Source organism: Ailuropoda melanoleuca, chromosome 17, assembly GCF_002007445.2.
Source record: "Ailuropoda melanoleuca isolate Jingjing chromosome 17, ASM200744v2, whole genome shotgun sequence".
Classification (NCBI taxonomy): Eukaryota; Metazoa; Chordata; class Mammalia; order Carnivora; family Ursidae; genus Ailuropoda; species Ailuropoda melanoleuca.
The window spans coordinates 41,403,753-41,416,493 of record NC_048234.1 but is presented as its reverse complement, the minus strand read 5'-3'; the positions used below and the strand labels follow the sequence as shown (position 1 = coordinate 41,416,493).

Here is a 12,741-nt window from a genome sequence, read left to right as displayed (position 1 = left end):
CTGTTCTGGTTTCTGAGAAAACCTTGTTTGCTGAGAAAGTGTCATAAGACCTTTAAATTTTAGCACGTGCCTAAAAGATTTTGAGCCTTAAGTCTGGCAGTTAGAAAAAATAGTTTTAAAGATGATGAATATACACCGCGATGGTTCTTTCTCACTCGCTTGCTCTCCTTTCTTCCCCAAACACACGTTTTTGTCTGTTTAAGCGGACCTTCCTGAGCCTGATCCCATCACGGGTTTTGTACAGCAGCACATTCCAGAAGAAGTACATGGACTACCTCAAGCAGAATACCAACGCTATGTAGTCCAAGTGGGCTGACGTGCCGTCCCGCGGTGTTCTCTTCGCCACGTTCCCCATTGGCCGCAGAAAACTAAGGAGAAGAGCCCCCTCTCCCCTGACGCTGGAGAAGCCATGTCACAAATACCGTCCCCAAATACAACTTCCTTTTTTTTTTTTTTTTTTTTGCCATTTTACTTGCGTCTGGAGATCTTTGGGAAAGCTGTAGTGTGAACACATGCGTTGTGCAATGGGGTTTAGGGCTTTGTGTGTGAAAAGATGAGGGTGTCTACAGGGGAAACTGGAAGAATTTCTATGTGGGATTATAATATAAATGTGGTGAGAAGGAAGCCTCTGATACCGTGAACATTGAGAACGTTCAAACAGAGAAGCTACCTCTGTGGCCGTGTTAAAAAATGTCAGCAGTTACTGAACTTTCCCGAGACTGCTGTAGTTGCCGAGCACTCGGACTGGGCTCCTCAGAGACCCCAGAAGCTCTAGCAGAAGGGGTGGGGGCCACAGCTGCATCAGGCCAGTTTCTGGGGGCTCCCATTTCAACTAATGCAGAACCAGCTTTATCTATTTTATTTATATTTGGGGTTCTATGTCAGAGTGTGTTCGTAAAAATAAAACAGAAAAACATACATTGATAAAAATAGCTGAAAAACCATTGCTGTGGTGCATGTGTCGATACCTGCAGAAATGAGACTTTTATAGGTCTCCAGCTTTTGGGGTGCTGGGCTGACGACTTGTCAGCATACAGGAGGTGGTGTGTGGGGGGCACTAGTAGGGAGTCGGGGGAGGAGCAGACCGGTGAAGCGTGTTTTGGCTGGCCCGGGTCAGTCTACCCTGTGCTTCCCCCAAGACATCACCACGCTCTAGGCACTGCGGACGCTTGGTGGCACTCATCTTTCCTGAGACCGTCATAGGCACTTACGGTGTGAGAAAAGAATTTATGTACTGTTGCTCTGGTTATAAAAGGAGTCTGGGAGATTTGGTTGGTATTTATGGGGCATTTTGATGTTTGGGGGGAAGCTCAGGGTAGACAGAACATTTAAAACCTTGGTAAGCTTGGAAATCATGGGCTGAAATATCATAGCTTTTATTAAACATGCTCTGGGGGAAAGACTGGGAAAAATTCATTCTGAGGTATGGAGATCGATTTAAATTTTATCAGTTATGGGTAACAATAATAATTACAGGACAGAATGTTTTTATGGTGCCCATAGGTATTGGTTATTCACCTGTTGTCTTCTGGCCTAAGCCCCACATTTCATACTCCGTTGATGTCCGGCAGGGAAATTCCAGGCTCAGGTCTTAAGGCACTTATGCCAGCCGGCTTTGTGTTAGCTTCTGCCCATGGGAGGCAACTTTGGGAGCGTAAAAGAAGGTGAGGGCTGAGGGAAACTCCTTCCTGTTTGCATTCTTTTTTTTTTTTTTTTTTTTTTTTTAAAGATTTTTTTATTTTATTTTATTTATAAGACAGAGATAGAGACAGCCAGCGAGAGAGGGAACACAAGCAGGGGGAGTGGGAGAGGAAGAAGCAGGCTCATAGCAGAGGAGCCTGACGTGGGGCTCGATCCCATAACGCCGGGATCACGCCCTGAGCCGAAGGCAGACGCTCAACCGCTCTGCCACCCAGGCGCCCCCCTGTTTGCATTCTTATTACCATCCCCTTGCAGAGGGGACAGCAGTAGCCAGCCTCAGCACCACCGAGGAAGCCGGATGGTAGCACCAGTCCCACAGCACCCCTTTCAGGGCACTGAGCATTAGCCATGCAGAGGCTCCCCCTTGCAACACCCAGTTCCCGGGAAACAGCACCTGCTCTGCTGGTTCCGCCAGCCCTGCAGTTACTGATACCTGAGGTCCTAAGTACCCTCTTGTGTTCTTTCCGCCTCCTGCTGTGGTGTTGCCAATTCCTGCTACTAAATCCCTTCTCTTTGTTGTTGTTTTTTATTTTTATTTATTTATTTAATTTATTTTTTAGAATAATTTTTTATTGTTATGTTAGTCACCATACAGTGCATCCCTGGTTTTTGATGTAAAGTTCGATGATTCATTATTTGCGTGTAACACCCAGTGCACCATGCAATACGTGCCCTCCTTACTACCCATCACCAGTCTATCCCATTCCCCCACCCCCCTCCCCTCTGAAGCCCTCAGTTTGTTTCCCAGAATCCCTTCTCTTTGAAACTCTCCATGTGCTTTCTCTTTTTGTCACTGGTCCCGACAGACTACGCTCAGCTGATTTTCTTGCCTGATCTGGGATGCAGGCTGGATGGGTGGACTTTTTTGACAATGAAGGAAACTCTCTATCAGTCAGGGTTTGCAGAGGAAACAGAAGGCATGATTGACCAATTGGAGGAATTATTTGCAAACGTGGGGAGGGTGCAGGGAAGTCATCAGAGCTAGGAGAGTTGTGCTTTTATTACCCCCAAGCCTGAGGGGGCTGGGAAGGGAGCAATTATGGATCCAGTGAGAGAGACGGAGAAAGGGATGTGGGGGGGGGGGAGGGAGAGGAAGAAGAAGAAGGATGGAGAAAGAACAGTGTAAGGAACACTGCCTCAGAGGAGCTTGACCTCTAGCTGAGAGATGCTGCCAGGCTTTGGCCACCACACAGAGAGGGAGATGTCACCTTCATCCCCATTCCTTGTAATGTTCCAGGTGGTAAGGCCAGTAAGTGCACCATTTGTTATTGTAACAAGCCCCTTTCAACCATGGTTGAGTTTATGTTAATGAGGTGACTTTTGGAAAGCCCCTAAGGATGGGAACTGGTTGCCAGGGGAACTGACCATGTGATTAGAAGGTTGGAACTTTCAGTCTTATTCCTTAATCTTTGGGGAAGGTTGAGAGGATGAGGTTGAATTCAATCAACAATGACCAATACTTTGATCGATCATGCCTATGTAATAAAGGCTCTATAAACTATGGGTTGGGAGAGCTTCCAGGTTGGTGAACATGCGGAGGGCTAAGAAGGTGGCGTGCCTGGAGAGGGCATGGAAGTTCCACACCTCTTCCCATGTACCTTGCCCTGTACATCTCTTACATCTAGCTATTCCTGAGTTGTATGAGCTGTTCCAGCAAATGACTGAACCTGAGGAGGGTTCGTGGGGACTTTCAATTTATAGCCAGTAAATTGGTCAGAAGCTCAGGTGACAGCCTGGACTTGCAACTGGCATCTGAAGTGGGGGCAGTCTTGTAGGACAACCTTTAACCTGTGGGATCTGATGCTCCTTTCAGGCAAAGAGTGTCAGAAATGAGTTAAATTGTAGGACACCCAGCTGGTGTCTGAGAATTGCTTGGTGTGAGAAAACCTCTCCACACATTTGATGACCAGAATTATCGAGAACAGAGTGTTAAGAGGAGAAGCAGTCATGTCTCTCCTTTGCAGGAATAAATGCCTCAACTTCATTCTGCTGCTGTCCTCTGGGTCTCTTGCTGGTGGCTCCCATTGGTCACATCTAACTGGAAGCTAGCTCACTGATGTAATTCATGAGGTTAATCTCCTGAGGCACCAGGTTCAGGGGTGGGGGAGAACAGAGATTGGATTTGGAGGGAAGGGATGCAACGGAAGACCCACATAATAAGTGATTTTCTCAAAGTCATACCATTAATAGTTGGTAGCTCCTAGATGGGATGCTGGGCTTCTGCCTACCCTCAACTCTATGTTTCAAAAGGGGTAATATTTTATTTTTATTTTATTTTTTAAATTTATTTATTTATCTATTTTTTTGATGATTTTTTTATTATATTATGTTAGCCACCATACAGTACATCCCCGGATTCCGAGGTAAAGTTCGATGATTCATTACTTGCATATAACACCCAGTGCACCATGCAATACGTGCCCTCCTTACTACCCATCACCAGTCTATCCCATTCCCCCACCCCCCTCCCCTCTGAGGCCCTCATTTTGTTTCTCATAGTTCATAGTCTCTCATGCTTCATTCCCCCTTCTGATTACCCCCCCTTTCTTTATCCCTTCAAAAGTGGTAATATTTTAAACCCAAAGAATAAATATTTTATTGTGGAATTCAAGATTTCAGCAAAGCAGGAGCCATTTTACAGACATTAAAGCCCAAACTGCTTAAATGTGAGACAACCATGCTTGCTAGCTGTTCCAGTTACCATTGCCATGTAACAAGTGATCCCCCACTTAGTGGCATAAAATGACAACCATTTTCTTGTGCTCACAGATTTTGTGGGTCAGAAAGGGCACAATGGGATGATTTGTTTTGCTCCATGGTATCTGGGGCTCAGTTGGGGAGACTCAAAGGCTGGAAATGTGTCAGCCTCTGGAGCTGCATGATTGCTTGTTACATATCTGCCAATTGATGGCAATTATTGTCTGGGACCACAGCTGGGTCTGCTGGATGGAAACCTATACATGGCCCCTCTACGTTTTGCTTGGTTTTACTCACAGCTTGGTGGCTGGATTTCAAGAAAGAGCATCCCAGAGAAAACCAGGAGGAAACCATACTGTCTTATATGATGAGCCTTGAAGTCACATGACATTATTCTCAAGCCCTTCCAGATTCAGTGAGAGGGAACACAAAGCCCACCTCCTGATGGGAGAAGTACCCAAATATTGCTGTGGCCATCTTTAGAAAATACAATGAGCCATACTAATTAATCTTACAGTAAGTGTTTGTCCTAGCATGGATCATAGGGGATTACTTGGCATTTCAAGTATTGATGGAGCAACTTATAAAAGTGTAGGGATTATGTTTCTAAACCCTCACATCCAATCTTAGTAAATTTGCCTTTGGGGAGGAACTTCCACTACCAGTTTAGGCGAACAAAGGAATGCACTTCAGCGTACACAACCTGGGGCAGATTTTAGATCTAGTTTTTCATTCTGTAATATGTGGGTTTATCCAATGTATTAATCCTGGATTGATTTGAATGATTGATTGTCTAGCAAGCTTTTTGAGGGTCTTTATTTATCTTTTATTTTTTCAAAAGATTTATTTATTTATTATTTTGGGGGGGAGGGGCAGAGGGAGACAACTTCCAGCAGACTCCCCACTTGAGTGTGGAGCCTGACGTGGGCTCGATCTCACAACTCTGAGATCATGACTGAAATCAAGAGTTGGACACTTATCCAACTGAGCCACCCAGATGCCCTAAGGGCCTTTAATTTAAGGGAGGATTTCCTCATAGTAAAGGCCCCAGAATGTTGAATTGAAGCAAGGATCAAAAGGGTCTAGCACTAGAAACTAGCTGACATTTGTTGAATACTAATAATGGGTAAGGGACTATGTAAATCTTCATGACAACTTAGAAAGTAGGAACTATTATTAATATTACCGTCATTCTACAGATAAGGAAGTGAAGACACAGAAAGGTTGAGTAATGCCCATAGGTTCACCTGACAACTGAGTGGCAGAGCTGGAATTTGAACGTGGGTCATCCTCTGGGCTATGGTAGAGCCCTACTTGCCTCAGATAAGGTTCTTTAACTGGGCTTAAGAACAAGAGGTGAGCAGTATTCCCTCAACACTGTGTTTTTCACTATCACATATCATGGAGAGAGGGGAGCAATTAGGCTTTGCAGCCAAGCCCACGCACCTCAATTTCAACACTGACCACTTTCCTAATTTACCATCTTCTGGGAATCATTTGGGAAGAAGGAGTCTTGCCAAATATCTCTGAACTTTTGTTTCCGCTGAGCAGTACTGGGCTCTTGTCTCTCGCCTGATTCTCTTTTTGTTTGGAGAGCTTGGAACCCCAAGGAACAGCATCAGCAGCTGGTCATTTTGATAGAAGGATTCACTCTGTGTTCTTCCAGCCTTCCATCTGTGCTACCTCCCAGGATGCCAAAGCCTGGAGAAGCCCTCTGACAACACTTGGAGGAAGAGAATGAGGTGATTATGGGCTGCTGCTCTGAGAAAACTTGGGAGCTGTTGCTGGGGCCGCTCCCTGGGGCATCATCCATGTCTTGCTCTTGTGGGATGGGAACCAGAATGCCCCACTTCAAACAGACTCCATTAGCCCACACTTGCCAGAGAAAACTGAAGACGGTCATCCCAGGGTCAGCATGATTTTAATCAAGTTTGTCTGCTTCTGATGCCAAAGAATGATGTTTATTCTCACTGTAGTTTATCCACGGTGCTTAGGGCTCAGCCTGGCCTGACTTGCTACTGCCCTCTAATGGGCTGGGTGGGTCTTTCTATCTAATCCTGTAGGAATTTTAGAACAGAATCCAACTTGAGAGATCCCTCAAATCTTTTTTTTTTTCAGTTCTTTTCTTTTAATTGAGATATTATAGACATATAACATTATATTAGTTCCAGGTGTACAACATAATGGTTTGATATATGTATTTATCGCAAAATGATCACCACAATAAGTCTAGTTAACATCCATCCTCACACATGGTTACGATTTTTTTTTTTCTTGGAGAACTTTAAGATCCACTCTCTTAGCAACTTTCAAATACAGAGATGGTATTACTGACTACTGTCACCATGCTGTATATTACACCCCCACGACTTATTTATTTTATAACTGGAAGTTTGCACCTTTTGACCACCTTCACCCATTTCGCCCCCCCTTACCACCCCACCTCTGGAAATCACCAATTCGTTTTCTTTATGAGCACAGGTGTTTTTGTTTTTTGTTGTTTTTGAGGTCCTACACGTAAGTGAGATCATATGGTATTTGTCTTTCTGTGTTTGACTTCTCTGTCTTAGCATAATGCCCTCAAGGATTTTCTCTCAATTTTTTTTTGTGCCGCGTGTGCGCGTGTGTGTGCGTGTGTGCATGTGTGTGCGTGCGTGTGTGTGTGCGTGTGTGTGTGTCGGTCTGTAGGAGGTTCATCAAAAGACAAAAGGAGCAAAGAAGAGAAAAGGACTGTTTCAGGTTCACACACTGTTGAGATGGTTGAGAGTGGGCCTCTTGGGGGTCTGGTTACCTCATCAGTAAACTTAGAAGGCCTGACCACATGTTCTATAATTCAGCTCTTATAGTTCATAAATTTTAAGGCAGTTTTGGAAATAGATTTTCCTTCTCAAACTTTGAAAAATAAATTCCTAATTATAAACATTTATGCAGAGTAGGAAATACAGAGCTATAGATGGAAGAGAAGAGAATAAAGATCACCATTTATCCCATCACCCAATAGTAACCATTTTTCACTGATTGTGGATTTTTTTTTAAAGATTTTATTTATTTATTTGACAGAGATAGAGACAGCCAGCGAGACAGGGAACACAAGCAGGGGGAGTGGGAGAGGAAGAAGCAGGCTCATAGCGGAGGAGCCTGATGTGGGGCTCGATCCCATAATGCCGGGATCACGCCCTGAGCCGAAGGCAGATGCTTAACCGCTGTGCCACCCAGGCGCCCCTGATTGTGGATTTTTTAAAATAAATGTTCTCTGTGTCTGTGTGTCTAAGTGCAGATTTTCCATTCTGCCTTTTGCCTTAAGATTGCAGCATGAAGTTTCCTTGTGTTAATAAGTATTCAAAAGATGATTTACAGTGGTTACTTAATACTTATTCGTATGACTAAACATAATTTATTTTACCATCCCTTTTGCTTTGCATTTGGGTATTTTTTACTTTTAAAGTCTTATAAATAACTTAAAAGAACATACATCCTTGTACGTGCATCTTTTTGTTTGGTTGATATCGATGATGTGAGTATTTTTATAATGGTTTGTTAATTCACATGCTATACAATTCTCCTGTTTGAAGTTTACACTCAGATTGTTTTTAATCTATTCGCAGAGTTGGGCAGCCATTGCCACAATCAATTTCGGCATAATTTTGGAACACTTCATCACCCCACCTGGGAGCCCCATACCCATCAGCAGTCACTCCCCACTCCACATCCCCCTCCCAAGCCCCAGGCAGACATTGAGTTACTTTCAGTCTCCTTGGATTTACCTATTCTGGACTTTTAATAAAAATGGAATCATGTAATATGTGACTTTTTGTTATTGGCTTTTTTTCACTTAGCATAATGTTTCCGAGGTTCGTCTGAGTTGTAGCATGTGTCAGCACCTCATTCCTTTCTGCTGCTGAATAATCGTCTAGTGTGTGGATAGATCACATTTTAATTACCGGTTCGTCAGTTGATGAACATTTGGGTTGTTTCTACATTTTGGCTATTATGAATCATGCTGCTATGAACACTCGTGTACGTGTTTATGTGTGGACATGTGTTTTCATTCTCTTGGGTGGATACCTGGGAGCAGAAATGTGGATCATGGGTAAGCTGCTGAGGAACCGCGAAGGTATTGTACCATGTTTATGTTCCCACCAACAGCGTGTGTGAGGGCCCCAGCTTCTCTCCTCATCCTCACCAATTATACTTGTTTTTTTTCCCGTATTTAACACATTTTTATTTTTATTTTTATTATTTTTATTATTTTTATTTTTTTTTAAAACCAAACTTTACCTCATGGCAAAGGCTTTATTCCATAATTGCATTTAAATTTTGCAGCAACCTTGTGAGATAGAAGCTATTATGATCCCTGTTTTATGGATGAGAACCAGGGCCCCATGCTATTAAGCAATTTGCCCAAGTCCACCAAACAGGTAAATAATGAAGCCATTATTCAAACTCAGGTCTGTCTGATTCAAAGCTTTCCATGGCAGTTTTTCACGGACTCGAAGATCTAGAAGGTTAACACATTTTTAAAATTATGTTCAGTTAGCCACTGTACAGGACATCATTCGTTTTTGATGTCGTGTTCAATGATTCATTACTTGCATATAACACCCAGTGCTCATCACCACACGTGCTATCCTTTGTACCCATCACCCTGTTACCCCATTCCCCCACCCCCTCCCCTCTGAAACCCTCAATTTGTTTCCCAGGGTCCATAGTCTCTCATGGTTTTTCTCCCTCTCTGATTTCTCCCCCTTCAGATTTCCCTCCCTTCCCCTATGGTCCTCCATGCTATTGCTTATGTTCCACATATGAGTGAAACCATATGATAATTGTCTTTATCTGCTTGACTTACTTCACTTAGCATAATCCCCTCCAGTTCCATCCATGTCGATGCAAATGGTGGGTATTCATCCTTTCTGATGGCTGAATAATATTCCATTGTCTATATGGACCACATCTTCTTTATCCATTCATCTGTTGAAAGACATCTCGGCTCCTTCCACAGTTTGGCTATTGTGGACAATGCTGCTATGAACATTGGGGTGCGTATGCCTCTTTTTTTCACTACATCTGTATCTTTGGGGTAAATACCCTGTCGTGTAATTGCTAGGTCATAGGGTAGCTCCATTTTTAACATCTTGAGGAACCTCCATACTGTTTTCCAGAGTGGCTGTACCAACTTGCATTCCCACCAACAGTGTAAGAGGGATCCCCTTTCTCCACATCCTCTCCAGCATTTGTTGTTTCCTGTTTTGTTAATTTTTGCCATTCTAACTCTCACCAATACTTGTTATTATCTGTGTTTTTGATTATAGCCATCCTGGTGCATATGAAGTGATATTTTATTGTGGTTTTTATTTTTATTTTTCTGTTGGCTAATGCTGTTAAGCTCCTGATAATGTGCTTATTGGCCATTTGTATATCTTCTCTGGAGAAACTATACTCAGATCATTTTGAAATGAGGTAGTCTTTTTAAACTGACATGTGGGCATTTTACATGCTGATTATTTCCTTGAAGTAAAATTTCTGGATGAAAACATCTAAGCATTTTTAAAGTTCCTAATACTTATTACCAATTTTTTCCTAGAAAAGTTGTATAAACTTATACCTCCATTTTTAGCAGTGGTTCTCAACCAAGGGTGTGATTTTGTCCCCTTGAGGACATTTTGCAAAGCCTGGAGACATTTTTGGTTGTCCCAACTCAGGGAAGGAAGATGTTACTGGAATGTCCCATGGGTAGAGGCCAAGGTTTCTTCTAATTATTCTGCATGCACAGCTCAGCCCTCTTCCCTCCACCCAAGACAAAATTATTTGGCCCCAAATGTCACTAGTACTGATGGTGAGAAACATTGATCTTTGGTTTATGAGGGTGTCTGTCTCAATATATGATTGTTTCCCCCATCAATTCTTGGTTTTAGAATTATGTTGATCATGCCTGGCCAATGATAAACCATTGTACTTTTTAATTATTCCCGTTTGGATCAGTATGTCTTCTTTCAATAAAAACTGAAGTGTGATATATTTAATTTACTCCCACAGCTATTTGTTACTTAATGCTAGACCCAGAGTAGTTTAAAGAAAACCAACAAGGCTTTGATTCAAAGGATGCAAAGCTGACTATTATTTAGTATTATTTTTGGTACCCATATGTGTTATGGACACATGCATTTCCACTTCTCACAGCACACTGTGATGTAGTTATCGTGTTAGTTAGGTGGAAGCTCACTTGTGAACTTACAGTTGTGTAATAGAGACTCCAGCAGTGGCTTAAAACAAAAGACATTAATTTCTTTTTCATATGGAAGTTTGTAGAGAGGCAGTCGAGGGCAGGAGTGGTAGCTCAGCTGAATGAAGCTTTGGAGTGCCCAGGTTCCTGCCGGCTTGCCGCTACCCTCCCTACTCCTAGAGCGTCCGAGCTGGTGGCTGGATCTCCAGCAGCACACTCACATTCAGGCAGCGATGGAGGAAAGCGGTGATAAAAAAGGAGCATAGAGTGTATGCCAGTTTCATTTTAAGGAAGATTCCTAGAAGCTGTCACGCAATACATTCTTTTATTTTCATAGGCAGAGCTTAGTCACCCTGCCACACCTAACTGCAGGGAGGGCTGGCTTTCTGCAACACCGTATCTACATCCCAAGACTTCTATTACTGTGGAAAAAAATGGGCAACAGAGACAGGGAGACAACAGCAATCTGTGCCCAATTTTTGCCCCCCTTTTACAGATAAGGACATAGACATTAAATTGTCATAAGCCACATAGATTAAAAATGTGAGACCTGGGGCGCCTGGGTGGCACAGCGGTTAAGCGTCTGCCTTCGGCTCAGGGCGTGATCCCGGCGTTATGGGATCGAGCCCCACATCAGGCTCCTCTGCTATGAGCCTGCTTCTTCCTCTCCCACTCCCCCTGCTTGTGTTCCCTCTCTCGCTGGCTGTCTCTATCTCTGTCAAATAAATAAATAAAATCTTAAAAAAAAAAAAAATGTGAGACCTGAAATTTGCCCCTACTCTGCCTGATAACAAAATTCATGGTTTTTTCCTCCTGGTATATCACATCACCTTTCACTTAAAGTTTTAATGAGGTACCAAGACATGAATCAATTATAAAACAAGGCAGATATTTGTTAAGTGTTAGAATATGTGGCAGAGAGCAGTGGTCCCCCTCCAGCAGTAGACTGTGGTTTTAAAAGCTCCCATGTGCCGACCTCACACCAGAGCTGTGACTCAGCCCTTTGGAGAGAACACACAAGGATCTGTGTGGCAGAGGCCCCTGACTTGGGAAGGAAGTTGGGCAGCTCATCAAAAAGGTTGGTTAAATCTGGGAATCATAGAGGATAATGCATACTTTAAACATTTTAATTTAAAAATTATTATGGAAAATTTCAAACATACACAAAGTAATTAGACTAGTGTATCATACCCTCATTATACTATACAATAATATCAGCATTTTTTTTAAAGATTTTATTTAGTTATTTGACAGAGATAGAGACAGCCAGCGAGAGAGGGAACACAAGCAGGGGGAGAGGGAGAGGAAGAAGCAGGCTCATAGCAGAGGAGCCTGATGTGGGGCTCNTCAATCCCACAACGCCGGGATCACGCCCTGAGCCGAAGGCAGATGCTTAACCGCTGTGCCACCCAGGCGCCCCAATAATATCAGCATTTTGCCACTCCTGCTTTATTTATAATTTCATTTTCTGCCCATTGCCCACTTAAGTTTTGAAGTTCCATTTTCTTTAAGTAAAATTTACTTACATTAAAATACACAAATCTTAACTATACAATTTTGACAAATGGATACAGGTGTGTGAACCATAATCCTATCAAGATATGGAGCATTTCCATTACCCTGGAAAGTTTCCTGAGTTCTGTCACTATAGATTAGTTTTGTGTGCTAGAATTTTATATAAATGAAATCATACAGTACGGATTCTTTTGTGTTTGGCTTTTTTTTACTTGCTATTATGTCTGTGAGATTCACCCATGTTGTTGCATTCGTTCCTTTTACTGTTGAGCATTATTTCATGTAGGAATATATCACAATTTGCTTATTCATTCTCCTCTTGATGGACATTTAGTTTTCCAGTTTGGGTTATCATGACAAATACTGCTAAGAACATTTTTGCCTGGTTTTTTTTTTTTTTTTTGGACATATGTTTCCATTTCTCTTAGGTTTATACCCAGGAGTGAATTTACTAGGTCAAAGGGTTAGCGTATTAAACATTTTATTTTAACTTAAAACATATAAAAGTATATTCTTTTGCCAACCTTTTGATGTAGGGCCAAGTCCTTTCTTTTAAGTATGCGTCCACTGATTGGAATTGCTAGTCTTTCTCATATAAATCACATCCA

The 12,741-nt window shown here is 42.5% G+C and overlaps 1 protein-coding gene across 3 annotated transcripts in view; it reads left to right on the top strand.

The window, feature by feature from the left end:
* Positions 1 to 8,120, top strand: part of HSD17B3 (hydroxysteroid 17-beta dehydrogenase 3) — a 47,053-nt gene extending 38,933 nt beyond the window's left edge. The window contains exons 11-12 of one of the 3 annotated variants that reach the window (XM_019810141.1): positions 6,065 to 6,140; positions 8,004 to 8,120. In XM_019810141.1, the coding sequence (XP_019665700.1) occupies positions 6,065 to 6,139 (75 nt within the window). In that variant the 3' untranslated portion in view covers position 6,140; positions 8,004 to 8,120. Of the gene's footprint in view, positions 1 to 203; positions 479 to 6,064; positions 6,141 to 8,003 lie in introns of those variants that run through there. The other 2 variants (XM_002929459.4, XM_019810140.1) reach the window with 2 other exon arrangements.
* Positions 8,121 to 12,741: the final 4,621 nt, after the last annotated feature.